The 27,719-nt window shown below is 59.0% G+C and overlaps 5 protein-coding genes across 10 annotated transcripts; 4 read left to right on the top strand and 1 right to left on the bottom strand.

Moving 5' to 3' along the window:
- The first annotated feature begins 2,095 nt into the window (after window positions 1-2,095).
- TMEM115 (transmembrane protein 115) lies at window positions 2,096-6,984 on the top strand. The gene is made up of 2 exons (XM_054594490.1): window positions 2,096-3,411; window positions 5,686-6,984. Exons 1-2 carry the CDS (start codon window positions 2,561-2,563, stop codon window positions 5,888-5,890), a joined length of 1,056 nt encoding a protein of 351 aa, XP_054450465.1. The 5' UTR covers window positions 2,096-2,560; the 3' UTR covers window positions 5,891-6,984.
- Window positions 6,960-9,662, bottom strand: LOC129087564 (transmembrane reductase CYB561D2). Its single transcript, XM_054594491.1, has 4 exons — window positions 9,547-9,662; window positions 8,973-9,124; window positions 8,470-8,507; window positions 6,960-7,798 (listed from the first exon to the last, which is right to left on the bottom strand). Exons 2-4 carry the CDS (start codon window positions 9,097-9,099, stop codon window positions 7,295-7,297), a joined length of 669 nt encoding a protein of 222 aa, XP_054450466.1. The 5' UTR covers window positions 9,100-9,124; window positions 9,547-9,662; the 3' UTR covers window positions 6,960-7,294.
- Window positions 9,663-9,742: 80 nt separating this feature from the next.
- NPRL2 (NPR2 like, GATOR1 complex subunit) lies at window positions 9,743-13,192 on the top strand. Of its 2 annotated transcripts, XM_054594743.1 has the most exons (11): window positions 9,743-9,942; window positions 10,468-10,559; window positions 10,653-10,821; window positions 10,976-11,084; window positions 11,455-11,591; window positions 11,682-11,779; window positions 11,894-11,930; window positions 12,053-12,146; window positions 12,221-12,338; window positions 12,615-12,757; window positions 12,841-13,192. In XM_054594743.1, exons 1-11 carry the CDS (start codon window positions 9,865-9,867, stop codon window positions 12,906-12,908), a joined length of 1,143 nt encoding a protein of 380 aa, XP_054450718.1. In that variant the 5' UTR covers window positions 9,743-9,864; the 3' UTR covers window positions 12,909-13,192. The 2 variants fall into 2 exon arrangements, with proteins under 2 accessions (XP_054450718.1, XP_054450719.1); XM_054594744.1 differs by lacking the exon at window positions 9,743-9,942 and having other exon boundaries at window positions 10,497-10,559; window positions 10,658-10,821.
- An 885-nt stretch (window positions 13,193-14,077) lies between these two features.
- Window positions 14,078-17,848, top strand: ZMYND10 (zinc finger MYND-type containing 10). 2 transcript variants are annotated; one of them, XM_054594494.1, is made up of 12 exons: window positions 14,078-14,172; window positions 14,434-14,542; window positions 15,376-15,492; window positions 15,613-15,666; window positions 15,781-15,918; window positions 15,994-16,082; window positions 16,165-16,265; window positions 16,522-16,694; window positions 16,939-17,064; window positions 17,147-17,268; window positions 17,405-17,530; window positions 17,618-17,848. In XM_054594494.1, exons 1-12 carry the CDS (start codon window positions 14,078-14,080, stop codon window positions 17,691-17,693), a joined length of 1,326 nt encoding a protein of 441 aa, XP_054450469.1. In that variant the 3' UTR covers window positions 17,694-17,848. The 2 variants fall into 2 exon arrangements, with proteins under 2 accessions (XP_054450469.1, XP_054450470.1); XM_054594495.1 differs by lacking the exon at window positions 16,165-16,265 and having other exon boundaries at window positions 15,994-16,100; window positions 16,442-16,694.
- A 467-nt stretch (window positions 17,849-18,315) lies between these two features.
- Window positions 18,316-27,221, top strand: RASSF1 (Ras association domain family member 1). Of its 4 annotated transcripts, none has more exons than XM_054594546.1 (6): window positions 18,316-18,565; window positions 20,473-20,579; window positions 24,684-24,827; window positions 25,026-25,323; window positions 25,445-25,560; window positions 26,151-27,221. In XM_054594546.1, exons 1-6 carry the CDS (start codon window positions 18,316-18,318, stop codon window positions 26,295-26,297), a joined length of 1,062 nt encoding a protein of 353 aa, XP_054450521.1. In that variant the 3' UTR covers window positions 26,298-27,221. The 4 variants fall into 4 exon arrangements, with proteins under 4 accessions (XP_054450521.1, XP_054450522.1, XP_054450523.1 ...); XM_054594547.1 differs by having other exon boundaries at window positions 24,723-24,827; window positions 26,151-27,220; XM_054594548.1 differs by having other exon boundaries at window positions 20,461-20,579; window positions 24,723-24,827; window positions 26,151-27,220.
- The last annotated feature ends 498 nt before the right edge of the window (window positions 27,222-27,719 follow it).

Raw genomic sequence — 27,719 nt, 5'->3', positions numbered from 1 at the left:
GGAGCCCCACTTACTACCCACCTGGGAGTGAAGGCCAGAGCATCCAGGTTCCAGGTGTAGGGCACAATAGGCACGCCACTTCCCAGGGCCCCTAAACATCAGATACTACAATCCTTTGTCTTGAGTAACCCCAAAAGCATGGGGGTGGGAGGAAGGAAAGTCCCAGAGGCTCGAGGAGATGAGATGTAGGTTTAGACAAGCATCCAGCCACCCCGGCCTAATGGGCAGGTCCTCTACCAGAAGTGAAGAGTAAGCACTGGGCCTGAATCCAGTGCCTGGCACTTGAGGGCCCAGCACTGCCAGTGGGAGGAGCCAAGGTCCAGGCCACATAAAGGCTCGACCACTGCTCTTCCCTGCCCAGGGCAGGCCCAAGGCCTGGTGCTCTCCAGGGCCACTGCGGCCCAACGCTTGTGCATTTTAATCCCAATTTTTGACAGTCAACCCTAGTCCATGTGACCCTCGATTCTTTTCAAGAGGAAGAACATAACCACCCGTGCAGAGGTTCCCAGTGCTGCTGACACTGAGAGTCCATGCTCAGCACCCACCCCGTGGCTTGTGGCCGTGTCCTCCCCACAGCCTTAGAGCTCACCTCTGTACTGCAAACTGAGACTTAGGAGATACCCTTTCTCCCCAAATGAGAGGAGGTGGCCTGTGGCTGCGGATCCTTAGATGCTAAATACAGGGTATTCCAGGCCTTAGCAAACACGTCTTTCCTGACTCCTCTGCAGGAGCTGGCCACAGAGCGACACCTAACTTGCAACCTCTGAAACAGCCCCACGCCCTGTCGCAGCCCCACAGCAGCCCCGGGGGTCCTGGGGTGAGGCTGCTGGATAAAATACAAAACATTCAGTCAAACATGAACTTCAGATAAGCAACAAATATTTTTAGTATGTTTCCAATATTGCATGGGACACAACTATACTAAAAAAAGGGGGACATGCTTATACTAAAAAAGGTATTCGTTGTTTATTTAAAATTCAAATTTGATTGAGCACCTTGTATTTTGATTTGCTAAATCTGGTAATCCTACCCTGGGCGGGGAGGCCCTCCCGTGGGAACCCAAACCCCAAAGATAAAGGGTGTCAACACCCTTTGTATGTAGAAGGCTTATGCACATGTTGGCAGTTGTACTGAGATCAGTAGCTGAAAGGAAGGGGTCCTGCAGTTTATAAATGTACTTTGTCATATAATTATTTTAATTACATGCACATTTTTAAGAAGTAACTCAAGATATTAAAAAAAAAAAATCAGCTTACACAGGACACAACCTGCCAGAAGCCACCGCTGCGATGAAGTGGGGACCCAGGGCCAGTCTTGTCCAAGTTGTGGGGAGACCTCTCTTCCTCTGCGCCAGCAATCAGAAGTTTGTTGAGGACAGGAAACGTGAGTCTGAGTTGTGGCTTCACCTTTCTTGTAACAAGGGCAGCCTGGGCAACACATTCACTGTGCACTCAGGGAGAACTGGCATTTGACACTCCAGGTCCCTTGGGCCCTCCCAGTAGGTCCTGTCATCTCCATTTTACAGTCCATGAAACTGAGTTTCAACAAAGTCCAGGAAGTTGCCCAATGTCACACAGCTGCCAAATAGCAGAATTCCAACCTGGGTCAGGCGCCATGCATCCCATACAGCCTGACTCAGGCCCATACCAGACCGTGAAATTTCCCGTTTGCACACACTACTAGTACACACACCAGGACCTCCCAACATTCTTACCCACATACCTGCCCACAAGGACACACCCACTTAGACGTACATTCACAAAGAGCCATTCTTTCCGAAGGATTCAGCAAGTGCGTGGCATGCAGTTGTGGTACTGCCGGTGCTCGCAGCTTTTAGCGTTGCTCCTTCACCCTACTCCCACCTCCCGAGAACAAGGGGAAACGCTCCTTAAAACTACAATACCCAAGCACACCTCCTCTCGCTACCTACAGGACCTGCCGGGCGCACAGCCTCCTGGGACTTGTAGTTCTACTCAGAATCCTGATATCCGCTAGTCTCCAGCTTCCTCCGAGAACTCGGTGTCCCAGCATGCCGCGGGGCCGGAAGACGTAGCCTGAGAGTGCATCCCGCCGCCGCCCGGGGCGCGCAGGCGCACTGCTCCTGTTTGTCGGCGCCTGATAAAGGAAGAGGTGCGATCAAAGCCGAGACCTAGGCCGAGCTGGAGCTGACCACACTTGACTCGGGCCCAGAACTGGGCTCCAGTCCCGCGCGGACCGGACCGTAAGACCCCGGAGTGGATGGAGTAGGCCCAGCCCTGAGATCAACGCCAGCCCACTCTGCCTGGCTCGGGGCCCACAGGGCGGGCAGGCAGGCGGGCCGAAGCCGCCCAGGGCCTTACCTCGGTCCCCCGCGAGAGGGGCCTAGGCCACAGCCCTGCAACAAGGCCGGGCCTGGCCCCGTGGAACCGGAGTCGATCCGACCAGACGTGGAGCCTTCACCGGGGCCATAGGCTGTGACTAGGCTGGACCCGGGCCTCCCGTCGGGGCCGGACTGGAACGAGGCCCCGGGGAGGCCCTTAGCCTACTGGACCCTTCCCTCAGGCCGACGCCCTCAAGGAAAATGCAGCGCGCCCTACCGGGCGCCCGCCAGCACTTGGGGGCCATTCTGGCCAGCGCCAGCGTGGTGGTGAAGGCACTGTGCGCGGCGGTACTATTCCTCTACCTGCTGTCCTTCGCCGTGGACACGGGCTGCCTGGCGGTCACGCCCGGCTATCTCTTTCCACCCAACTTCTGGATCTGGACCCTGGCCACACATGGGTTGATGGAACAGCACGTGTGGGATGTGGCAATCAGCCTGGCCACAGTGGTGGTGGCTGGACGTTTGCTGGAGCCCCTCTGGGGGGCCTTGGAGCTGCTTATTTTCTTCTCAGTGGTGAACGTGTCTGTAGGGCTGCTGGGGGCCTTCGCCTACCTCCTCACCTACATGGCTTCCTTCAACTTGGTGTACCTTTTCACCATCCGCATCCACGGCTCCCTGGGCTTCCTAGGTGGTGTCCTGGTGGCACTCAAGCAGACCATGGGGGACTGTGTGGTCCTGCGAGTGCCCCAGGTGCGCATCAGCGTGGTGCCCATGCTGCTGCTGGGGCTGCTGCTGCTGCTGCGGCTGGCCACGCTGCTCCAGAGCCCCGCGCTGGCCTCCTATGGCTTCGGGCTGCTCTCCAGTTGGGTGTATCTTCGCTTCTACCAGCGCCACAGCCGAGGCCGAGGGGACATGGCCGACCACTTTGCTTTCGCCACCTTCTTCCCTGAGATCCTGCAGCCTGTGGTGGGGCTGCTGGCGAACTTGGTGCACAGCCTCCTGGTGAAGGTAAAGATATGCCAGAAGACAGTGAAGCGCTATGATGTGGGGGCCCCATCCTCCATCACCATCAGCCTCCCAGGCACAGACCCACAAGACGCAGAGCGGAGAAGGTACTGTGGAATCCTCTGAAACCTTGTTGCACTAGGAGAATAATTGTTAAGTCACGTTACGTCTGTCGGGGTGCATGCTGTATGTAGCTGGCGGCCAAAGGTCAGGTGTTGGGGCGGATTCAGAAAGACATCAAATCTGGTTTCTGGCCTTGAGGAATTAACTCAGCATTCAGGTGTCTGGGCTCCAGGAGGTGCTTCCCAGCATCAGGGAATGTTGCTTTTCCCACCGTGCGGCCTCACCAGCCTCAGGAACTGTCCAGTTTCCTTTGGTGCTGTGTGAGGAGCTCATGGTCTCAGAACCTTGGAATCCTAGGCACTGGATCTGTGCAAGCCAGAAACAACCTGCTGGTGCGTGAGAGGGAGGGACCGAGGAGACCTGGGATCCTTCAGAGGCAGTCTGGGCCACCCCAATTTCCCGTTGCTGAGCCACGTCCTCTTCCTGGGCCTTAACTCAGATGCTGTCCCTTTCTGTCACTTAGAGAAGGAAGCTGAGGATACTACTAGACTTATGCCCCTCCCCCCACCCTCTGCCGCTGGTAGGCCTGTGTTACCAAACCCAGGGGAACAAGCCACGTGACCCCAGGGAATAGAGACAACCTTTTCATTATCTGTAAACCAAGCCGTCTGCACCCTTGCCGGAGGCCCCTGGGCCAGGGCAGGGCAGAGCTTTTTAAATCCAGCTCCTTCTCTCCTAGGTGTGCGGCCTCATCAGTGTGGTCACAGTTCCACTGGCCAACATTATTCTTTGGGGGTTTTTTTGTTGTTGTTTTTTTGTTGTTGTTTTTGAGGCAGTGACTTGAATAGTGAAGTCTGGAGCGGCCTCTATGTTCCTGCTTTTGCAGCTTCATGGATTCAGCTGAAGAGTTAGCCCTGTGCTCACTCTCCACTGCGGCCGTGGGGCTGTGTGTGGGAAACACCTCTTTCTTAAAGGAGCTTCCAGCTGGGGAGCGCCACCGGTCCCGGCAGCCCAAGGCGGTGGGCGCGGCAGGGCGTAACTGTGGGCCCTGCAGTTTGTGTGTCTCTGGCGGACACACACTTGAGTCCTAAAGGCCAAAGTCTGACTTAACCTCACCCAGTGGAGGAGAGGCGGCCAGCAGGGCCGAGCTTGGTAGAAGCCGAGTTGCCCTCCGAACGGGCCGGGTTGGGGCCGGGCCGCCGCAGCGGAGCCAGGGAGCAGTCCTGTCTCCGACCCTTGTGAGGGAGTGACTGGCAAGCCACTAGCCCTCCACATTGGCAGGCCCCCGACAGAAGGCACACGGCGGCCTCCAGGATCGGGGCCTGGGCAGCAGCGGAGGACTGTCCTGTCTGTGCCGAGCTGCCATGTGCCCGTCTGGAGGGCAGGGTGGAAGCGTGCTGGGGCTTTTCGTGCCCGTGTCATTGTTGTCTCTCCTGCCGTGTTCCCTGGCACGGTGGAGATCTGGTTCCCTGCTGGAACTTGGAAGGCTTTACAGAGTGTCCCCCAAGCTGGTGGCACAGAGAGGCCGAGGCTCAGGGCCCAGAGTGGCCACTTGTTGCAAGCGTTACCTGGCAGCACTGCACCTCCTGGGGGGGGGCCAGGCACCAAGCACGCATGCAGACCTTCTAGTGAACTGTTCCATCTGCCCCGAGAGCGGGGCCTCCCGGAGGCCGCCCAGGAGGACCGGTAGGCTCCGGCCTGTGTCCTCCCCATGCTTCTCTTTCCTCTCTACCTGCCAGGCCTCCCTGCATCCCTACTTAACATAGGGCTTGGTGGCTTTGGGGGTTCTCCTGGGAAGGAGAATTTCCGAGTCAGTTAGGAGGGGCAGCCTAACCTAAGGTGGCCCAGCTTCCCAGGCTAAGAGCCAAGGCAGGTGCTTGAGCCCCAGTCTTCCCCACAGACCCTTGCCAGGAGGCTCAAAATATCCCTAACAAGGGGTGGGGAGGGGTAATCACCCTCTCCAGTGATGCCACAGCCCCAGCAGGAACTCGCGTGTCCAGGAATTTGCTCTTCCACCCGTCTCTTGGAGAGCACTGGGTCTGCCCGCCCCGGGTCATTCCTGCAGCTGGCCTGGTGGGCAGCCTGGAGGCGCCGCGGCTGGGAAAGGAAGGCTCTACAACCTGCAGATCCCTATTCTGATGGCAGAGTGGGTCCTGATCCAGCCCCTGGGGAGCCCCGGCCCTGCACGAGGAAGGAAAACACAGGATTCTTCTGAGAGAGGAGTCTGAATGGGAGGGGGGAGTCTGCTTCATGGAGGCAGAGTGCAGGGCATGAGCCAAGTCCAAACCCAGAGTGACCTGTCTTTCCTCTGGCCCCAGGCAACTGGCCCTGAAGGCCCTCAATGAGCGACTGAAGAGAGTGGAGGACCAGTCCGTCTGGCCTAGCATGGACGACGACGAAGAGGAGGCTGGGGCCAAGGCAGACAGCCCCCTGCCCTCAGACAAGGCCCCCACACTCTCAGGGAAGGGGGCTGCCCCAGAATCCAGCCTGATCACCTTTGAGGCAGCTCCCCCGAAGCTGTAACTCCAGACCATCTTGAGTGTAGCACCTCCTCTCCCACGGCCCCCTTGACACCCTCTCAGCTGCTCTGAAGCGAGGGAAGATGGTCTTCTGGGGACTTCCACAGCCTCCTGCTATTTCTCGCCAACACTACCCAGGGCTCTGGCTGCCTGGTTCCAACTCCAGACCACCATTATGTCAGGCATGGGGCCTCCGAGGCATCAGCCGCCTGAGGTAAGACTGCACCTCAGCAGGCAGGCAGGCAGCCCAGGCAAGCGGCTGCAGGGACACTTGGCGCCACAGCTCCTGGGCCGACCCTCACACCTGACACTGGTTGCCGAGAGCCCTGAGCCAAGGCAAGGATTTGCCAAAAACCTTCTGGGGGGTCCAGCCAGTGCAGGAGCCAGCACGGGGCTGCACATCCCCACACCCCCCCAGGAGGACTACGTTCATGTCAAGATTCTGGTTCCCTCTGCTGTGGCCAGAACGGCTGCAGCTCCCAGGCATTTTCTACAGGACCACTTGGGCGGGCAGCTTGGCCCAGCCGTGCAGTATCAATAAAGCAGTTCTTGGAGGTGTGGCTTCTGGGCTCTGTCCGACCACCTCGTGCAGCCCCCTCATCGTGCTCGGTGCAGAGCGAGACAGGGACCACGCTCTAGGTTCCAGGGCTCAGGACCGTGGCCCCTCTCTCCCTCCTGGCCCCCGCAGGGAGGCCCTGCCCGGGGGAGCCGACGACTGAGGGCCTGTCTGTAGGGAACTGTTCTTACCCGTGGCTCGTCTCCAAGGCGGAGTGCCCGGTGCTTGACACCTGTGGAGACAGCCCGTCCCCAGCTCCGGTCCTGTCATTGTCCAGATCTAACCAGCACCGTGGGCAGCCGGGAGACGGAAAGGACACCCAGCTGCACCACTCCCAGCCACAGCCCTGGGGCTCTCTCAGGCCCTGGGTGGCATGGGGTGCTCAGCAGCTGGATCCTGGGGCTTGTGTGCTGGGAGAGCTTCAGCCCCTCGGCGCAGAAGCCCCGTCAAGCCCGTTGCACGCGGACGGTGTCAGCAAGAGCTATCCCCAGCTTCAGGCTACTGTCTCCATCCTGTCTTTTCAGTCTTTTTTTTCTTTTATTTCACTTTTTTCTCCTGTAATTTTTGGACATACCGATACAAGCATGAGCTGAGTTGCTGCGGAGGCAGGCTTGCAACCTCATCTCCATCCAGACACATGATCCGTGAGCTCCTCGAGGATGGCAGAGGAGGGAAGGAAGGAGGAGGCGCTCCAGTGTGAGGAGCAAGCACAAGTGTCGCACGCAGGACTCCTCCTATCCCTGAGCGCCCAGTGCCTGAGGTGTCCCTGGGACCTAGTCAGCTGAGCGAGTCCAGGAGGCCCCAGCCCCAGCCCCTACAGTGAGGGGCAATCCAGGCTTCTAGGCTGAGAACTCATGGCTGAATCCTTTTGCGGTACAGGTAGGCATTGCTCACCTGGTTCATGATGACCAAGCTGGTAATGACAGGGCATAGCACAGCCAGGTACCAGACTCCCCCAGTGACCGTGGCAGTGAACCAGAGCGAGCACATGCCCAACAAGAGGCTGGCACTACCCAGAAGGTAGCCCACTAGCCCAGCAGTGGCATGGTACAGCTTGAGCTTGGCCAGGGGCCAGCGGGGCAGCAGCTTGGGGTAGAGCAGCCCCACCCCACCTGAGCACTGCAGCGCTGCCCACAGCACGGCTAGCAGCCCCGAGCGCCCGTGCCACGTGGCCAAGTGGGCTTTGCCAATCTGTTCCTTGTGGAGGATGACAAGGCCCAAGCCCAGCAGTGCACACAGCAGGGCCAGCAGCTGCAGGACCCAGTGGCAGCGTGCTCGGCCCTTCCGCGAGAGGGAGCGCAGCAGCGAACTCTCAGGAGAGAAGACCAGCAGTGCCTCCGTCATCAGGAAAGAGAACTGGGGAGACAGGGATGGGACACTTAAGTGAGCCTGCTGCCCGGGAGGAGGGAGGAGGAACTTAGGTAACTGGGCTGCCAGTCCATCTGGGCAGATATCCCTGCATTCTGCTCCCATTGACAAGAGAATCCATTTGGTGGGGCAGGACATCCACCCTGAGTAACCTGCCAGGGTCCCCCCTCCGTACCTCTTCCTCAGTGCTGTTCTGAAATGACATCTCTGCTGTTACCCAGCAAACGCAAGGTTTGAGATGTGCCACTTATAAAAGATTCACAAGCTTTGTTTCCCTGACACAGGGTGGATACAATTTCTTGGCCGGGCTGGCCAAGCCAGGTGCAGTGTGTTGGGGGGAAATTAGATGCATTATTATAATTTAAGGTACAAAGAAACAGAAATACACTTAAATGCATTTTCTAAGCTTCCTGCGTGGAGGTGGGCAGAGCCTCATTTTGTGCTTAAACAAAGGCTATCCATTTGCCCCGGGCCTTGAATACTCCTGATTCAGGTCTCCGCAGGAGTCTGGAGCGTGCAATTCCAACAATCCCACACCCCACCTCTCCAAACATATTAAGTGAATATTAAGTGACAACAAGGATTCAAAGACCACCAGGGCTGCCACCCATACCTGTGCTCCCTCCCAACCCCAAGAGCTGGCCAGGCACACTACTTACAGCGAGAGACATAAGCACGGGGTGCCAGGAGAACAGACCTGAAATGAGAAGGGGAGGCTTTCTGAGGCTGAGGGAGGACCCAGCCGCACCAATGCCTACAGGCTGAGGAAAAGAAGCAGTCTGTTACCCAAGAAAGTGCTGCCAAAACGCACGTGCCCCCCTTGGTGCATCAAGCTGACCCCATACCTATCTTCCCAGTCCCTCCTGGATCAGAGAGGCCATGCTTTGCCACTCCTCTGGCAGTCCCTCCTGCCCGCTGCACTTTGCAAGAGGCAGCCAAGTGAAGCACAAAGGCAAGGAAGGAGAAAACAGGTGCTCCAGGGCCTGGCCAAGCTGGCAGGGGTCCCACGCCCATTCACTCCATCCCACTTCTCCTTCCAGTAGGGCATGTCCCTCAGCCAGCCAGGCCTTTCCCCGGAGTCAGGGCCAATACTTCCAGGTGCCCCTGCTCCCGAGAAAAAGTGACGCTTTCCTTCCAGAAGTTAATTATTCCTTATACTTACTGGAGCCAGGCCTGGCAAGCACAGCCACAAAGATGGTGAAGCCCAGGGCCACAAGGTGGGCAGCAGCCCCGGAAGCGGTGCGTAGAGCTCGGTAGATGTGCGACTCGGTCTCCATAGAAAGGGCCATTGTCAACCAGGCCGGTGGCTGTAGCCTGAAAGCATAGTAGAGTAAGCAAGGGTCACGGATGCCCGCGTTCCACTCCTCTCACTGGAACAAGCGTTGCAGGGCAGGAATGCCACTCTCTTCCAAGAACTGGAAGTAGGAAGGCCAGTACCAAGACAGGCACCAGCAATAATCGAGGACCGCTGGCCTGTCAGCATGTACCTGCTTCTCAACTGGCACTGATGACTGGCCCACCTTCCAGGTAGGATGCGCAAAGCCGTGTAATAAGACTACAAATCCCACCGTGCACCACGCTGTCGCCAGGCGGGAGCGCCAGCTGATAGGACAAGAAGCACTACGGGAAATGTAGTTCTAGCTGCCACCAAATTGCAGCCTGAATCCCTTCGCGCGCAGCCTCCTCTCGTGCCGCTGGCATGCTGCCCCTCCACGCTAGGGATTCGCCTGCCTCACCCTCAGCGCTGACCGGACGCGGCGATTTCCTCTTGAGAAAGCGGGATACTCGGGACCCTGCCGCGCGCGCCGCCGCTCCGTCACGGAGCCGCTTCACTTCCGGGTGTAACAACTACCCACCCGGGACTTCCTAAGACGAGCCCCCTCCGCAGCCACGCCTCTGAGCCGCGCTGCGCAGGCGCTGTTGAGCAGTCGCTTCACGGGTGTGCGAGTGCGCAGGCGTGCCTCGCTCTGGGGCCGAGGCCTTGGATCTTATTCTGAAAGGTGTTCCCAGAGGCCAGGGCGCTACGATCTACGGTCCCGGAGCCCCCTAGCGCCATGGGCAGCGGCTGCCGCATCGAGTGCATATTCTTCAGCGAGTTCCACCCCACGCTGGGACCCAAGATCACCTATCAGGTACCATCGAGCTCGCAAGGTTGAGGGGAAAATAAGTACGGTTTCGGGAGCTCAGCCCGCAGTCTGGAAGCGGTTCATCTCCATCCCCGTCCTGCACGCAAGCCCGCTACTCCATTCGCGGAGAATCGTGAACCGAGAGGACACTCAGACCCGGGTCCTAGGGTCCCAGCGTGGCGCAGCAGACAAACATCGCATAGGCAGTGATTCTGGGAAATCGGGCTGTGGGGATCCAGGGGGAGGTGCCAGGTCCCACGAGATGTGGGAGTGGGTGGTCCATTAGTATTTCTGAATGTGTAGGAATTTAGTTGAGTGGGGAGAGATTGTGCCAGGTAGAGGGAACAGCATATGCAAAAGCCAGGAGGCAAATGAGAACATAACGTGTTTGGAAACAAAGGAGTAGTAGGCCTGGGTGGATGGGAGAAAGGAGAAGCGCTGGAGAAGAGGGCTTAGGTCTTGGGGGATTTCCCCTCTGCTCTCCCTAGTCCCGAGGTCCACTAAAGAGCCTTTCGCCACTCCGCTCCCCAGGTTCCTGAGGACTTCATCTCCCGGGAGCTGTTTGACACAGTCCAGGTGTACATCATCACCAAGCCAGAGCTGCAGAACAAGCTCATCACTGTGTGAGGCCCTAGCTAAGGAGTGCCTTCCCGGGAAGCATCACCGGGCTTGGGGGGGAGGGCCCTGACTCTGCTCCCACCTGTTCCCCTGTCTAGCACAGCCATGGAGAAGAAACTGATTGGCTGTCCCGTGTGCATCGAGCACAAGAAGTATAGCCGCAACGCCCTGCTCTTCAACCTGGGCTTTGTGTGTGATGCCCAGGCCAAGACCTGCGCCCTGGAGCCCATCGTCAAAAAGCTGGCTGGCTACCTGACCACACTGGAGGTCTGCAACACAGTGGGCTTGGGTGGATGGGCAGGCAGACTTGGGGAAGATAGTCACATGTCTCCAGCGCCCTCCAGACCTAGGAGCCTGCCAGGGCAGGATGCTAGCCAGGGGTCCTGGGGTGTGCCCACCGTGCTATCCATGCTCCATCCAGCTAGAGAGCAGCTTCGTGTCAACAGAAGAGAGCAAGCAGAAGTTGGTGCCCATCATGACCATCCTGCTGGAGGAGCTAAATGCCTCAGGCCGGTGTACTCTGCCCATCGGTACGGCCCAGCCTCTGCAAGGACACCAGAGGGGTACAGGAGGGATGGGAAAGTGACAGGGGAAGGTGAGCCCAGCCAAGGGCAAGACTCATGAACAAATTCGTGGCCAGGAAATAGCCATGAGCTGAGTTGATGATGTCCAGCATCCAGTGCATGATGGGGGTGGGACTGGGGAGGCCAGCAGAGCCCTTTGCCTCTGCTCTGTGGCCACGTTCCTTCCCCTCTCTGGACCTCAGTCTCACTTTATAAAAGGGGAAGTTTGGCTCTACCCAGAGCCACCAGCCTGCCTCAGGGGTTGCTGGGAAAACTGGATGGTAACAGGCCTTCTTAAAAGAGATGGCACTGAGAATATGGATGGGACCCCCTGCAGATGAGTCCAACACCATCCACTTGAAGGTGATTGAGCAGCGGCCTGACCCCCCTGTGGTTCAAGAATACGATGTGCCTGTCTTTACCAAGGATAAGGAGGATTTCTTCAACTCACAGTGGGACCTCACGACACAACAGGTGTGCTTGCCCTCCCTGCATATCATCACCTGTGCCCGCTACATCCCTGGCCTCATCTACCCACTACTGACCCTTCCCTGCCCTGCCCAGATCCTGCCCTACATTGACGGTTTCCGCCACGTCCAGAAGATCTCAGCCGAGGCAGATGTGGAGCTGAACCTGGTGCGCATCGCCATCCAGAACCTGCTGTGAGTGGGGCAACAGTCCCACCCAGGATAGGGTCGCCGGCCAGGGAAGAGCCCAGGGGCCCTGCGTGCGGGAAGGCGTGGCCCGCAGAAGCTGAGCACAGCTGTCTCTCCCAGGTACTATGGTGTTGTGACCCTGGTGTCCATCCTCCAGGTAGGTGAGTCTGGGCTCTGGTTATGTGGAGTGTGGACCATGTGGCTGGGCCAGGCTGGGGCTGTGTCAGACTTCCCAGCCCTTCACTCAGGCCCCTGTGCCTCCTGCTGCCTACCCTCCAGTACTCCAATGTGTACTGCCCGACACCCAAGGTCCAGGATCTGGTAGATGACAAGTCCCTGCAAGAGGAATGTCTGTCCTATGTGACCAAACAAGGTGATGGTGGGCTCTGGGGAGGCCATCTCGGGGAGGGCAGGTGCGCCTGGAGCGCTGACCCCTGGCGCCCACAGGGCACAAGAGGGCCAGCCTCCGGGATGTGTTCCAGCTGTACTGCAGCCTGAGCCCCGGCACGACCGTCAGAGACCTCATCGGCCGCCACCCGCAGCAGCTGCAGCGCGTTGATGAGCGGTCAGAAGGGGCTCCCTGCAGCGTGAGGGGTTTGCCTGGAGGCAGACACACCCTGTCTCTTTGGAGGCCTGGGTTAGAGAGAAAGCAGGAGATTGGTTGCCAGTGAGCAGAACCTTGAGACACTGTTAGTCCAGGCAGACTTCCTGGAGGGGATGGGTCTGGAAGCCAGTCTGGTCACTGAGAGAGAATTGGAGGGGAGACTGCAGGAACAGGTGGGCCTGGTAGAAGACGGTCTGGCCAGGGCATCACCCCTCTCCCCCTCGACACATGCCCCAGGAAGCTGATCCAGTTCGGGCTTATGAAGAACCTCATCCGGAGACTACAGAAGTACCCTGTGCGGGTGTCTCGGGAGGAGCGGAGCCACCCTGCCCGGCTTTACACAGGCTGTCATAGCTACGATGAGATCTGCTGCAAGACAGGTAGAGGCGGGCACAACAGCTGGGTTGGGGGTGGGGCGGGACGGCCACGCCCAGGGTGCTGACCCTAACCCTCCACCTCCTAGGCATGAGCTACCACGAGCTGGATGAACGTCTGGAAAATGACCCCAACATCATCATCTGCTGGAAGTGAGGCTGGTGGAGGCTGGACCAGCTGCAGCTGCTGTCTCCTGCTAAGCCCTCCCTGGTGCTGAGGGCTAGGCCAGCAGCCTAGTCCATCCTGTCTCAGTGTTGACCCTCACTTCTGTAAATAAAGTCAAACATGTCAACCTACTTGACTGAACACCACCTCTGAGCCAGCCACCAGAGAGCCAACCCGCAAGGAGTGAAATAGCCAAGTTCCTGGTGCCCTGGAGCGCCATCTGCCGGGCAGGGCAGACAATGGCCAAGTAAATGGGCCCGCTATTTACCAATAAAAAGGGAAATAAAATCGGGAAGCTGTGATGAATGACTTGGGACAGGAGTTGGGGCTGCTCTGGATTAGATGGGCAAGGAAGGCCCCGCTGACGTAGCTTAAACTGAGCCCTTAAGGAGGAAGAGTATTCCGAGGAACAGGTGCAGAAGCCCTGAAGCAAAAACCACTTAGGTGTGTGAGGGAATGCCAAGGGGAGGTCCATGGAGCTAGAACACCAGAGGCAAGGGGTGGAGGGGCAAGAAACAAAGTCACGAAATAGGAGAGGGAGCAAAAGCCTGATGCTTCAAGCTGCTAGCAAGCTGCTTTGCATGCAGTATTTTGAAGGCTAGGTGCAGCCATAGAGTCACCCTCGAGTAACGTCTCGTGTACACCTTTGAAAATCCAGTAAAAAGGCTCAGCAGTGACCTGCGTGGGGACGGCAGCCTGGGTCTCGCGCAGTATTTCGGGGGCCAGGCGACAGGCGGAGCTGGGCTCAAGAGATACTGGAGTGGGGAAGCCCAGAGAGGAGCCTGGATGTGGGCCAGCGTGGCGCGAGACCAGGTCGGGGCGGGCCGAGGTGACCTCGCGCCTAGCCACAGGGGTCGCACTCGGGATACCCTTGATCCGCAGCGAGTTGTGAGGGAGGGGGAGACACCTCGGGAAGCCCCAACGGGGTTGCTGTCCGCGCCCTAGCCGGCGAGTCCGGGGCAGGGGCGGGGCCCAGGCCACACTGCGCAGACGCGAACTAGCGTTTCCATGGCGCGAGGCCCACGCGCCCCAGCAGCTCTGCAACTGTCGCGTCCCAGACTTCCGCCCGGTGGGACTCCCAAGAGTGTCGGTACGCCCACCTCCGCGCCGCTGCTGCACGGAGTCAGCCGAACTCCGCATTCTCTGCCCCAGGCCCCACCATGGGCGACCTGGAGCTGCTGCTGCTGCCCGGGGAAGCTGAGGTGTTGGTGCGGGGACTTCGCAGCTTCCCGCTGCTGGAGATGGGCTCTGGAGGGTGAGGCCGCTGGATCCAGGGTCAGGAGGAGTCAGGGAGTCAGGGTCCTTGAGTGGGGGGGAGATCCAACATTGGAGAGAGGCGTTACCCACTATGGAGGGGCCCCCAGGTCGGGGGGTAAAGCTCTTCAAATTACAGGTATACGGTCCCGAGTCCCCCCACACCTGGCCCCTCAGGATCAGGTTGTGCTTCCCTGGGACTCAGCTCCCACTCCAGTCCTACTGCACACGTGTGCGCACACACACATACCCTCTGGGGCAGGTGGAGCCAGCAGCATGAGAACCTGGAGAAGCTGAACATGCAGGCCATCCTTGATGCCACGGCCAGCCGAGGGGAGCCCATCCAGGAGCTGCTGGTCACCCATGGGAAGGTATGCTGCCTCCCCCACCCCCGACTCTACCCCTCAGGAGTCCTCTGGGTGTCTGGTCTTCCCTCCAGCTGGCACACATATCCTCCCCAAAGGACAAGGAGGAGCACGTTATGCATTGGCTTTTGCACCCTTAATTAGACACAACCCTGGCGTGCCAGGCCAGGTGCAGAGTGTGAGGTCACTAGGGAGACAGTCACAGGTCCTAGAGCAGCCTAGACTGCGTTCCAAAGGCATTCCCGAGCAGACCTTCGGGCAGAAGGGAGTCCCTGCCGAAGAGGGTGGGACTTTGGCATGGGAGGAGGCAGCCTTCCCATTATGAGAAAGAAGGAGTTAGAAACCAGGATTGGCTTGGTTGGAACTTGAGCCAGGAGGTGGCACCAGTAGATGACCCAAGACATCGCTTGACAGAAGGGTTCCTCCGCAAGGAAAAGGTAGAGTCCCCTCCTGGGGGCCGGGGTAGGAACAGGGTGCTGTGCAGGGCCCTAGCCAAGGGTGAGGCCAAGAAGGCCAGAGAGCAGGGACGAGGGAGGGCGAGAGCAGGAGGGCTGGTCTGAGGTACCTGAACGGGGCAGGGGGACAAGGGCACACATACAGGGGGGAGCAAGGCAAGGACCAATCACAGGAGCCATGCGGGTGTCCCCACAGGGATGTCAGGGACAGCTAGAAATGAAGTTCAAGGTGCAAGAGAGAGGCCAGGAAGGTACTCATGAGGCACAGGAGAGTCTGGGGGCCGAGGGGAGTTTGAGGGGAGCTGGGCTAGGCTGAGCCGGGGATGGGAAGGTTGCCAGGCCAAGGCCGGCCCTCTTGTCGCTGCTTTTCCCCTGCTCTCAAAGATTCCGACGCTGGTGGAGGAGCTGATCGCAGTGGAGATGTGGAAGCAGAAGGTGTTCCCTGTGCTGTGCAAGCTGGAGGACTTCACGCCCCAGAACACGTTTCCTATATACATGGTGGTGAGCTGGCCCCGGTGTGCGCCTGCGCACCGGGTCGCAGGGCCCTGGGCTAGACGGGGTAGCTGTTAGCCCCGTGCCCTGTCTGCAGCCCCAGACCCTGTTCTCCTCTGTGTCTGCCAGGTACACCATGAGGCTTCCATCATCAATCTCCTGGAGACCGTGTTCTTCCACAAGGTGCGGCACCCATCCTGCCCATGGCTACTGCCCCAGGCCAGGGCCTGGCGCGAGGGGGGCTGTGTCTGGAGAGGGGGGCATCAGGGAGCATGTTTGCCCTCTGCCTGAGCCCAGGAGGTGTGTGAGTCAGCAGAGGATACCGTCTTGGACCTGGTGGACTACTGCCACCGCAAACTGACTCTGCTGGTCGCCCGGACTGGCCGTGGTGGCCCCCAGGAGGAGGAGGAGTCCCCGCATAGCACCCCCATGCAGGTGGGCCGCGGTTCCCTGGGGTTGGCAAGGGCGAGACCCAGGCTCCGCCCGGCCTGAACACCGCGTGCTCCCCAGGAGCTGCAGGTGCAGGCAGAGCTGATGGAATTTGAAATTGCGCTGAAGGCACTCTCAGTGCTCCGCTACATCACTGACTGCGTGGACAGGTGGGCCTGGGACCTGCCGTGGAGGCCTGGGGGCCTGGGCCTGTCGCCGCCTCTGCTTACCTCTCTCCACCCCCATCCCTAGCCTTTCCCTGAGCACCCTGAGCCGCATGCTCAGCACCCACAACCTGCCCTGCCTGCTGGTGGAACTGCTGGAGCACAGCCCCTGGAGCCGCAGGGAAGGAGGTGAGCTCCTCCTCCGCCTGCCTAAGCCCCAGCTCCCAGCCTCCAGGACGTTCTCCAGGATTCACGGGGTGGGCAGTGTGCACCCAGGCAGACAAACCCTGCCCCGTATCACACAGAGGCTCTCGGGATGGCTCACCAGCTGTGGGCCCAGACCCTGGCTCTGCAGTGCGGGCGAGTCCTGAGCCCGGGGCCATGCAGCCGGCTTGGCCCCAGAGCATGCAGTGCCTGCACCTGGGATGCCGGTTCCCCTCCCCAGGCAAGCTGCAGCAATTTCAGGGAGGCCGCTGGCACACAGTGGCCCCCTCGGAGCAGCAAAAGCTGAGCAAGTTGGACGGGCAGGTGTGGATTGCCCTGTACAACCTGCTGCTGAGCCCTGAGGCCCGGGCCCGCTACTGCCTCACAAGCTTTGCCAAAGGGCAGCTACTCAAGGTGGGGAGCTCCTCCCGCACCACCCCCACAGCCCCAGCACTGTCCCTACCCCCTCCCTGCTGTTTGTGTTTGCCGCCACCCCCTCCCCGCCCCAGTCCTGTTCCCAGACCTTGGGCCTCAGGTAACACAGCAGTTAGTGGGACGTGGACCCCCAAGGGACCCTCAGCCCAGCCCAGGCCCTCCCTGTTTCTTGACCTTCTGGTCGTCACTGTTTCACACTGGCCTTCCCTGGACACCCGTGCAGCTTCGGGCCTTCCTCACAGACACGCTGCTTGACCAGCTGCCCAACCTGGCAGACCTGCAGGGTTTCCTGGCCCACCTGGCCCTGGCCGAACCCCAGCCCCCTAAGAAGGACCTGGTGTTTGAACAGGTAGGCACCAGGAAGTTAGTTGCTCAGGACCACTGCCCGCTTTGCCAGCTCCTTCCTGCCACTCTCCACTTCTCTCCTTCAGATCCCGGAAATCTGGGAGCGGCTAGAGCGAGAGAACAAAGGCAAGTGGAAGGCTATTGCCAAGCATCAGCTGCGGCATGTGTTCAGCCCCTCGGAGCAAGACCTCCGGCAGCAGGCACGAAGGTGGGGCCCACAGAGCGGCTGGCAGGTGGTGTGGAAGGGATGTGGAAGGAAGGGATGTGGAAGGCACGGCTGTGGGCGGGGGTGCTCCTGTGCCCCACCCACCAGGCCCAGCCAGGCCCTCCCAACCCTTTCCCAGGTGGGCTGAGACCTACAGCCTGGATGTGCTAGAGGCAGTGGCTCCGGAGCGGCCCCGCTGTGCCCACTGTGGCGCAGAGGCTTCCAAACGCTGCTCCCGGTGCCAGAAGGAGTGGTATTGTTGCAGGTGAGGGGATCCCAGGACTTGGGCCCCTAAGCCCCACTCCCACCTCCCCCACAAGCCCTGCCTCCTCACTGGCCCACTTGCCTGCAGGGAGTGCCAAGTCAAGCACTGGGGAGAGCATGGAAAGACTTGTGTGCCGGCAGCCCAGGGTGAAAGAGCGAAGTGAAGGCTGCCGCTGCTGAAGGCCGACCACCAATGCCATACTGCCCAGCCCAAACGGGTCCCTAACCCTCAGGGACTCAGCCTGGCCTCGGCTAGGGCCCCAGCCTCCCAGGTGTTGAGAGCAGGCAGGGGAGAGCAGGCGTCCCATCTCTCCCAGCAAAGAGCTCCCCCCGCTTCCTGCCCCACCCAGCGGGCAAGCTTAGGGCGCTGCCTCAGCTGGGGCAGGCTGCAGCCTGGGCGGGGGGCGAGGGCGAGGGCCGGATGTGGGGACCCTCTTCCTCTAGCATGGTAAAGTTGGCCTCCGAAACCTGCCTGCCTCCGTGTGGCCCTTTGCACTCCTCGTCGTCGTGAGGGGGAGGGGAGTCGCCGTGGGGATAAAGGGAGGGAAGGAAAGGGAGGGCGGGGCCTTAGAGAGCGTCCCCCTCTGCTGCCCCCTCCGCCCTTCTCCGCCTGTGGGTCGACACAGCCCCGGCGCCCGGTTTCCATTGCGCGGCTCTCCTCCGCTCTCTCCCACCACTTTGCCTCGATCTCCGGGGCGGTGCTGCATCGGGGCCCGCCCCGAGGTCCCGCCCGCCCTACGATTGCTCGTTCCCTGAACTGGCCGAGCCCGGCCGACCAGCCGGGCCATGTCCGCTGAGCCTGAACTCATTGAGCTGCGGGAACTGGCACCCGCGAGGCGCGCCGGCCCAGGTCGCACCCGTCTGGAGCGCGCCAATGCGCTGCGCATCGCGCCGGGCACAGCGCGCAACCCGGCAAGGCAGCCGGTCCTGGGCCGTGGCCACCGCTTCAAGCCTGCGGGGCCCACCACGCACACGTGGTGTGACCTCTGCGGCGACTTCATCTGGGGCGTCGTGCGCAAGGGCCTGCAGTGCGCGCGTGAGTAGCGGCCCCACGCGCTGGTGAGAGCTAAACGGGTGGTCAAAGGGCAGCACTGTCGCTGAGGGACAAAGTTGCGACGGAGAGGGTAGGCTGGGACTGGGTAGCCCGGTCCGTTACCTTGACCCCATCACGGAAGGGAGGGTGGGCATGTGTTTTTATGTCCTTACTACACTGCACCTGCCTCCCGGGCACAGCTTCACAGAGGCAGTTACCTGTGAATTTCAAGTGGCTCATCTTTAAAGTACCTTGGGTCCTTTTTGAGAAAGACTTTGTGCCTGCCAGTCTCTTAAGTCCATATTTTCAGGCCTGCCCCTTCCTAAAAGACTTACTCACCTTGTCCCCTCCCAGCATCGCTGCGGGGAAGGGAATTTACCCACCTATGGGAGGGGGCCTGGAAAAAATTAGGATCTTGGGCAGACCTGCTGCAAGCAGGAATTTTGCTCTCTTCATACTGCAAATACCTATCACAGACCGAGTCAGCTGGGCGCTACAACATGAAACACAGCTGCCCAGACACCCGAGGTCCTTCCGCTCTCTGGTACCAGCAGCGAGCAGAGGTTGCTCTCCACTAGCTGCACACCAGCTAGAATCCCTGGGGATGCTTTTGCAGGCGTCCAAACCCCTACACCGGGACCCTCCCTCAGACCCATTGAACCCATCACTGGGAGTGTGCCAGGGATTTTTAAAAACATCTTCCTAATGTGTAGCCTGGGCTGCAAACCACTGCTCTAGACCATGTTAGAACATAGGAAGGTGTCCTGTGCCTGGCTGCGTGCATGGAGGCCCTCTTATTCAGTACAGGGCTCTGTCCTGAATTCAGCTGGGAGGACACACAAGAGATGTGACAGAATACGAAGTGTGAGCTAGGGCTGGGACATTGCAATGTTCCCGAGAAATAAAGTGGCCATGGAAATGAAAAAACAAAAAAAACAAAAAACAGGACAATTTGGGTGTGTCAGAGGCAGAAACAAGGAAGGAACCAAGGAGCAGTTGGGATTTCTTGTCTCAAACAGCTGGGAGAATAGTAGCGACTTTTGCTGAGATGAGGAACTCTGGCGAGGGTAGGGTGAGGTAGAAGAAAAGTGAGTTAAATTTTGGCCATTTGGGGTTGAAATGTCTGTTAGACGTCCAAGTGAAGGTACTGACACATAGGATTTGATCTGAGGGTGGAAGTCAGTGATGGAAGCCTGGGTCTGGGGTGGGTTGAGTACACAGAGCAGGGCAGTGATCAAGACTCAGCCTCCATGACACTCCGCCATCAGATCTGGGCCTTGAGACAGAACCAAAGGAGCTCAGCAGCAGCTGTGGGGAAGCAGGAGAAAACCGGAGCCATGGGGGCCCCTCAGAACCGAGGGGACAGTGTCAAACAATGCTGAGGAGATGAGGATGGAGAATGGACGGCGGGATTCGGCAGCGTCCAGGTTGCCGAGGTCCCTGGCCAGGGCAGTTTCCTGCAGGGAGGGGCAGGCCTGCTTGGAACCTGTAGGGAGAGCGAAGGCCAGGAATGAGGGCATGTAGATCAGAGTTGATACATTTTGGTTTGAGGGGGCAGTTGAGACGGATCATAACTAGAGGGGCATACGGATTAAAGCATTCCTTTTCCCTTCAAGGGCAGAAGGAGGGGGCTGACAATGTGGAAGGTGTAAGTCCTGAGCTAGGCACTAGAGCTCCAACTGTTGAGCGGCCTGGACCTTAACCGCCTGAGGGCTTCCCCGCTGTTTCCAGGGAGGGGGTGGAGGGGGGTAATCTGTGTAGCAGTAAGCAGGAACGGGGCCTCCAACAAGGGCAGTTAGGCAGAGCCCAGCGGTCAACGGCCTTCACCCTGGGGCTTCTCTTCCATCCCTGGGACGCTTCTGGGAGCCGGAGCTGGGGCTCCTCTGCCTCACAGGCAGGCCTCTCTGCAGATTGCAAGTTCACCTGTCACTACCGTTGCCGCGCGCTCGTCTGCCTCGACTGCTGCGGACCCCGGGATCTGGGCTGGGAACCGGCGCTGGAGCGGGACACAAACGTGGTGAGTTTGGGGCAGGGGGGACGTACAGGCGAGGCAGGAACGTGCGGACAAGCGGCCCCATCTCAGGCGTAGCCCAGGAGTGGCCCACTACATGCAATGAGCGTTCTAACAGCGGATTTCCCCGCGGCAGAGTGGCTAACTGCGCGCGGGCTCGAAGGGGTGCTGGGAGCGCAACTACCTCACAGCAGACTGCCCCAGTCACCCAGGCTCGGTGCCCCCGCGATTTCCGCACCTTTCCGCATCCGCATCCGCATCCGGTCCTGCGGCCACGCTGGTGCACATGCGCACTTGCGCACAGGCGCCCACTCTGTTCCCTAAGGGACGTGGGACCTGGGGGCGGAGCTGAGCTGAGCTGCCAGGGCAGTGAGATCATTCCTCCGCCTCGGCGCGTGTTGCCCTGCCCCTCAAAGTTTCTCCTCCAATGAGACGAGGACAAGATAGACCCTGAAGCCAGGTTTCAGTGTTAACGGTTGCCGCGCGGACACTGGTCCCGGCGCACGCGCACACGGGCGCGCGCTCGCACTTGGGGCGGTGGTTGGCGGCTTCGGGCATCCAGGGCTCGGTGAGCTAGCTCGCTGGCTGGCTGGAGGGCTTGGCGATGGGCGAGACGCCCGGGGGGACGCCTTCTTTCGAGATGACCTGGAGCAGCACGACAAGCAGTGGTTACTGCAGCCAGGAAGATTCGGACTCGGAGCTCGAGCAGTACTTTACTGCGCGTACCTCGCTGGTGCGCCGGCCGCGCCGGGACCAGGTGGGGACTGGAGGTTGCGGGCAGGGCGGAGGGCCGGGGGCGGTCACTGGTACCCCGCCCCTCCCGGGTAAGATTACTTCTGAGAAGAGTTTGTGGGCATCCCCGCGCTCCCGTCAGCGTGGGTCCCGGACCTGTCCGGGAGCCAGCCCGTGGGTGAGCTCTCAGCGCGTTGGTCCTGGGCGCCCAGGCCTTGCTCTCTGTCACAGACCGGTTGAACCAGGGGAAGCAGCTCCGTGGCTTGAGGTAGACCAGGGACAGGCATTAGCCTTCCATGACTAGAGCCGACTGCGCAGCCTGGACTAGTACCTCGATTTCCGCCTTCGGGGGCTCCCTCCCGCTCTGGGACGAAACCGGGAGGAGGAAGTGGAGAGGGAGGAGTCCTCGCCGGGAATTGAGAAGTGTTTTTGGGAAAGAGGCGCAGCATGGTCTGCGACCTTCCATGTGCACTCCTGGATGGAGCCAGCTGAGTCTCCACCTCTTGCCGGTCCTGGCCTGTCACCAGCTGCTAGAATGTGGAAGATTCTGATCCCCACTCTGGAGCGGACCTGGAGTGCCCGCTTTGGGAGCACATGTACTAACAGTGGAGTGGATCTGGAGAGAAGGGATTTGGGAATGGGCAGGAAGGAAGCCTTGCTTCGGACTGGAAGCATCCAGGGGCACTTCATCCACAAGAGATGGGGGAAGGCTAGACTGTAAAATACCTGCGGAGGGGTCAAGAGGGAGGGGTTACTAATCGAGGGGTCAAGAGGGAGGGGTTACTAATCCAGGACTGTAAGATGTGGTGCTGGAGCAGTTGTGCCTCTTGGAGTCTCCTAGGTGTCCCCTTTCTTAGAGACCTCTGGGCTGCGTGCCATGAGTGTGACCGCCAGGCTCAGATAACTAACTGTTCTGGAGCTGGTACAACTCAGGGGAGCACCCTGGCCAGAGCATCAGAGAAGTGGGATGGAGACTGTGAAGTTCAGTATGTCTGGCAGCGGTGCAGCGAAGCTCCTTACATGAGCCAAGAGGAGGGAGTTGTGGATAGTTTTTTGTTTTTTTTTTCCTTTTAAGATTGTATTTATTTTATTAGAGAGAGGGGAAGGAAGGGAGGAGAGGGACAGAAACATCAATGCTAGGGAGAGACATCGACCAGTTGCCTCTTGTATGTGCCCTGACTGGGAATCAAACCAGTGACCTTTCGCTTTGCAGGATGACGCCCAGCCAACTGAGCCACATCGGTCAGGGCTGGATATTTCTTTAGAGGAAAATCTTATTCCTCAAAAGCTCAGCCCAGACCCTGATTTCAAGGTTTGAGTGTGGATCCCTGATATTTTTTCTGTGTTATTCAGGCCTGAGCCATTTTCCACTGTGGAAAGGTGAGAAAATCACAAGACACTCACCAATTGAAAAGGAGGCTAGGGAGTCCCAAGTTGTATGTAAAACAAAACCGTCAGTCACTATGGACAGTGGCAGAGTGGAGGGTGGGTTGCTTTGGTGCAGGGTATGGGAAACTCCATGGTCCTGCTGTGCCTCCCTCTGGGATGGCTGTGGGAACTCTCCTCCACTTTGGAACTGTACAAAGAAACTCTTCCTCCTCTAACATCCTGGCAGGACAGTCCAGTGCCTCCAGTCCAAGTCCCTTGTTTTATGAATAAATATACCAAGGGAGGTTCACCTGGAGAAGGAAAGGGGCTGGACCGGAGGTCACTGCATCCCAGCTGGACAGCCCTGAACTACTCGGGGAGGGAAGAGGAAAGAGCAAGTCTTCTGATCCCAGGCTGGAGCTATCACGAGGAAGGGGAGTGAGTGAGGGCCAGCCTGTGCCCACCCCTGTGCTGGGAACAGGATTCTCTTCCTTCCTGCCCTGGCACTGGAACCTGCCGAGCTTTCCTCCTGCCCTAGCACTTCTCCTCCCGGCTCTCCTCACGGGGCCCTCCTTCCTGGCCCAGGGCCTGTCCTTGGGCCTAAACAAACATACCCACCCTTTATTCCCAGCCTCCAGCCCTCTTTTACCCCCCAGGCTGCAGAGCCCACATTTGTCCTTACTCACCTATGGGATTCCCGCTGCCCCCAACAGGGTTCGTGCTGGTTTTCACTTCTCAGTGCTCTTCTCCACCCAGGGGCCCTTTGGAACCTTGGGGAAGCAGTAAGTCTTCAGTTCCCACCCCTCCCCCAATAACTTTTTCCTGTTGGAGCCCCAGCCATAACCCTCAGCACCCTGGACTTGCTGGCAGGCTCGAGGTGAAGAGCATGCTGCTAAAAAGCTGTGGACTTCACCCTCTGCTCCCGTCTGCCTGCCTTAATTGCCCCCGTCAGATGACTTAAGCTTAGGGGCCCCAGAGCAGCAGTCAGAGAGGAACCTGGTTGTCCTGGGCACAGTTATTCTGTAAGTGACTTTCTGGTGGGAACTCCCTGGGGACTTGGGTCAAGACATTAGTCAGCTGTGATCTCAGCTCCGTCTGTGACACTCCCATTGCAAAAGGCCTGACATCAACAGGAAAGGAAGTAAGACTGACGCGGTGGGGCCGAGGGAGCTGAGTAGAACGTGCCCTGACTGCCCTGGGCCATACTCCACCTTCCCTACAGGACTCCAGCTCCTGGAGAAACGGGGGAGGGGCTGAGTGGTGGAGCTAAGATTTTTGCACTAACCATCCACACAGCAGGGAGGAGGTACGGAAACCTACCTGCTTGGTACTTGTGGGACAGGCTCTCTCAGGAGGCCGCCTGCGCACCTCCAGCAGATTTGGAACCTGGCCAGAAGCTACCTTTTGCGCAGCCTGGGTCAAGATCAAATGGCATGTCACAGTGGTTTCCTCACTGTCTCCTACACGCAGGGCCGGCCCCAACTCCTGTACCAAGGGGCGTTAATGCTGGAGGGGCGGGCCTTCCTCGCCTGCCCGCTGCTGGCTGGGCTCCGGGTGCGCACCAGTTGTCACGCTTCTCACCCGACAGTGGGTCGTGGCCCTTTGCCAGGGCAGAGTGGCAAAGTGGGCTGCCTTCTCCAGGGCACACACCGACCCACCTAACTCAAGTGCTGCGATCAGGCTGTGGGGTTGAAAGGTGGCATTACTGTACGTGAGGGTCCTTCCCCAGCACCCCTCCTTCTTTTCCTGGCTCCAGACCTTGTGCCTTCAGCTGCCTTGGTTTTAAGGTACCCTTAGGGCCTCATGGGACTTGTCCTCCATCAGGGGGCAAAGAGTAGCCAGATGATTCCACCTTCGCTGTCTCCCCCATGGCATGCATAACCAGGAACAGCGAGGGGTTCTCCTCCTCAGGCTCGAGCTTCGTCGGCTTCTGAAGGCCACCCCAGAGGCCCTTTTGCGGGGCTGCCCAGCCAGGGCTCACCTCTCTGCCTGAGACACACACTTCAGTAGAATGGGTTGCTTAGGAGCCTATGCTGGCCCATCTTTCAGGACGAGCCTGTGGAGTGGGAGACACCGGACCTTTCTCAGGCTGAGATTGAGCAGAAGATCAAGGAATACAATGGCCAGATCAACAGCAACCTCTTCATGAGCCTGGTGAGTCGACAGCCTGGGAAGAGCGAGAGGCAGGAACCCAGCTGTGTGCCCGCTGCCCAGGGGGTCCCAGCTGAGGTATTCTTGGGTGGGCCGAGCAGTGTTTCATTCACACCCAGCCTAGCCCCACGTGGAATGGCAGTGCCCAAATCTGTTCCCTCTCACCTGGAACCTAGTCATGGTTCGGTTTCTCTTCTTCAGAATAAGGACGGCTCCTATACAGGCTTCATCAAGGTTCAATTGAAGTTGGTGCGCCCTGTCTCAGTGCCCTCCAGCAAGAAGCCACCCACCTTGCAGGATGCCCGGCGGGGCCTAGGGCGGAGCACAGCTGTGAAGCGCCGCACCTCCTTCTACCTACCCAAGGATGCTGTCAAGCACCTGCACGTGCTGTCACGCACGCGGGCACGAGAGGTCATCGAGGCCCTGCTGCGCAAGTTCTTGGTGGTGGACGACCCCCGCAAGTTTGCACTCTTTGAACGGGCTGAGCGCCACGGCCAAGGTGGGCTTTCCACCTTACCCGCCTCGGTTGAGGGTGTATGTGCACGCACCCGTGCGCGCAGGGGCTCACGGGGCCGGGCCTGCCTCTAACAGAACACCCCCTCCCCCCGTCTGGTCCTCAGTGTACCTCCGGAAGCTGGCCGATGATGAGCAGCCCCTGCGGCTGCGGCTCCTTGCAGGGCCCAGCGAGAAGGCGCTAAGCTTTGTCCTGAAGGAGAATGATTCCGGGGAGGTGAACGTGAGTACACCACGTTTGTTTCTTGGTTGCCACTAGGCAGGGCTGACGGGTTGCGGCTGCAGTTAGGCTTGGAGGAGGAATAGGGTTGAAGGACAAGCCCTGCAAAGCCTCTCCAGGAGGGCGTGATCCTTGTGGCTAAAGTGAAGGCTTCCTGGCCAGTCGTGCCAAGGTCTAGGGCCTGTCTCAAGAAGCCAGATGCAGAAGTCCATCTGACGGTATGGTGATCCCAGACCAGATCAAGGCCGCACAGAGGGACCCAGGATGTCCTGGAGGCCCCCCTTCAGGCACTAGGACTTGTTACCTAGGAGCTTTCTGGCTCCAAGGTTTTGGGTCCATGGAGTGAGATTAGATTCGGAGTGTGGGCATGACCTGTCCACGGGTACCTAGGAGCATCTGGTTTGGTTGCCTGTCTGTGACGTGACTGCCCAACTTTGTGGGACCTGTATTCTACACACAGGCCATTCGGGCAAGAACCTAGAATTAGAAATCCCCATCCCAGCCATATGACCGTGATGCTCTGGTCTCCTCTGGGGAGGGCTTGTTGGCTGGGTTATGCCCGTTGCAGCCGCTGTCGCCCCTCCCCCCTGCAGTGGGACGCCTTCAGCATGCCTGAACTGCACAACTTCCTGCGCATCCTGCAGCGGGAGGAAGAGGAACACCTCCGCCAGATCGTGCAGAAGTACTCCTACTGCCGCCAGAAGATCCAGGAGGCCCTGCACGCCTGCCCCCTGGGGTGACCCCCTGTGCCCTTGGGTGGAAGGAGAGCAGGCAGCACAAAGGGCGTGCCGTGTGAGTGTGACAGGGCCCACGTGGCCTGAGGAATGAGTGTGCATGGAGGCCCTCATCTTGCTGGAGGAGTGAACCCAGAGAACGGCAAAGGAGCTGGCCCCCCGTGTCCACCAGTGGGCGTAGCAGAGCCTGGCTCTGCACCCGCTCCCATCTGTGTACCGAGTCATGGCAGGCCAGGGCCGCCCTGGGGAGCTGCTCCAGTCTTGCAGCAGGGGTAGAGCAGACAGAGCCTCCGTAATTCACGTCTCAGATACGAGAACCTTGGAGACTCAAAAAACAGAGCAGGGCATGTTTACAGGGATGAGGACCCCCATCTATGGGGAAAGGTTGTATGTTTTGGGTCTTGGATGGGGTCTCAACAGCCCTATCAGAGCCAAGAGAGGGTGTTCAAGATAAGTGAGGCATCAAGAAAGAGTCTAGGTTTCCCCCTACAGTGGCCTCTGGTTCTGCACACATCCTGGAGTCGGCGTGCTGGCTCACGGTGCAGCAACAGTGCCTCGGCACCTCCTCCAAGGAGGCGACGCCTCTGGGCCCAGGGGTCCCTGTGAATGCGGGCACTGGCCCCAGTCCATGCCTTGTTTGCCAATCAAAGCCAGGGTCTTTACTTTGGGTATTTTTTGATGATGTGTGTGAATGTATACTATTTTGTGGCCTCAGCTGAATGCCTCCTGTGGGGAAAGGGGTGGGGGTGACAGTCATCATCAGGACCTGGGGCCTGAGAAAATTTGGCTGAATAAAGATTTAAGAATCTGCTTTTGGACTCTCTATCATGGGCCCTCAGCCCCAGTTGCCCTTTACGCCAGTGGCTTCCAAGGGTGATGGACAGATTCAACAGAGCACCTTTTCAAGGTCACCATGGGACCAATTCGTTACGGATTTTAGGTACAATATGTAAGTCATCGCTCAGCACCCTGGGGCTCAGATCTTGGTGGGGGCAAGAATACCAGCTGCAGCCAGAACTTAGGGAAACCACACACCCCACAAGCCGTGAAAGGCGCTTCACCAAATATTTACCAAGCCACTACTGTGGGCCAGACACTCATATCCGTGACGCCAAAAGCACAGCTGTTAATTCTTGCCTTCATGAAGCACACCTTAGGGTGGGCTTGGAAAGGCAACTAAATGAATTCTTCAGACCTGAATGTGGCTCTATGACATCTGGCCAATTCCTCAATTTCCCATAGGTTCGGTTTCTTTTATCCATGCGACAGTGGTGGTCACAAAAATGGTGTGGGAATAGAATGACGCTAGACAGGCACCGCGGGGCCTGGCCTGGGGCCAAGCCCAGAGTGCTGGTGTAGGGGGACCCTGGTTATTGGGCAGGCCCACTGTACCTGACTTGGGGTACAGCACGTCGGACGCACCAGGTG

This window comes from Pteronotus mesoamericanus, unplaced genomic scaffold, assembly GCF_021234165.1.
Source record: "Pteronotus mesoamericanus isolate MK-2021 breed Mesoamerican mustached bat unplaced genomic scaffold, CSHL_Meso_final scaffold_533, whole genome shotgun sequence".
Lineage (NCBI taxonomy): Eukaryota > Metazoa > Chordata > Mammalia > Chiroptera > Mormoopidae > Pteronotus > Pteronotus mesoamericanus.
This window is presented reverse-complemented; position numbering and strand designations above follow the sequence as displayed.

Bases quoted from the DNA above. Each gene is read 5' to 3' on its own strand.
- TMEM115 (XM_054594490.1), top strand. From the start codon at position 2,561: ATGCAGCGCGCCCTACCGGGCGCCCGCCAGCACTTGGGGGCCATTCTG. The intron at 3,412-5,685 runs GTACTGTGGAAT...CTCTGGCCCCAG, and splicing joins CAAGACGCAGAGCGGAGAAG to GCAACTGGCCCTGAAGGCCC.
- LOC129087564 (XM_054594491.1), bottom strand. From the start codon at position 9,099: ATGGCCCTTTCTATGGAGACCGAGTCGCACATCTACCGAGCTCTACGC. The intron at 8,508-8,972 runs GTAAGTATAAGG...TTCTCATTTCAG, and splicing joins GCTTGCCAGGCCTGGCTCCA to GTCTGTTCTCCTGGCACCCC. The intron at 7,799-8,469 runs GTAAGTAGTGTG...CTGTCTCCCCAG, and splicing joins CCGTGCTTATGTCTCTCGCT to TTCTCTTTCCTGATGACGGA.
- NPRL2 (XM_054594743.1), top strand. From the start codon at position 9,865: ATGGGCAGCGGCTGCCGCATCGAGTGCATATTCTTCAGCGAGTTCCAC. The intron at 11,592-11,681 runs GTGTGCTTGCCC...TGCCCTGCCCAG, and splicing joins GGGACCTCACGACACAACAG to ATCCTGCCCTACATTGACGG. The intron at 12,339-12,614 runs GTCAGAAGGGGC...CACATGCCCCAG, and splicing joins CTGCAGCGCGTTGATGAGCG to GAAGCTGATCCAGTTCGGGC.
- ZMYND10 (XM_054594494.1), top strand. From the start codon at position 14,078: ATGGGCGACCTGGAGCTGCTGCTGCTGCCCGGGGAAGCTGAGGTGTTG. The intron at 16,695-16,938 runs GTGGGGAGCTCC...ACACCCGTGCAG, and splicing joins CCAAAGGGCAGCTACTCAAG to CTTCGGGCCTTCCTCACAGA. The intron at 17,065-17,146 runs GTAGGCACCAGG...TCTCTCCTTCAG, and splicing joins AGGACCTGGTGTTTGAACAG to ATCCCGGAAATCTGGGAGCG.
- RASSF1 (XM_054594546.1), top strand. From the start codon at position 18,316: ATGTCCGCTGAGCCTGAACTCATTGAGCTGCGGGAACTGGCACCCGCG. The intron at 20,580-24,683 runs GTGAGTTTGGGG...ACACTTCAGTAG, and splicing joins TGGAGCGGGACACAAACGTG to AATGGGTTGCTTAGGAGCCT. The intron at 25,324-25,444 runs GTGGGCTTTCCA...TCTGGTCCTCAG, and splicing joins GGCTGAGCGCCACGGCCAAG to TGTACCTCCGGAAGCTGGCC.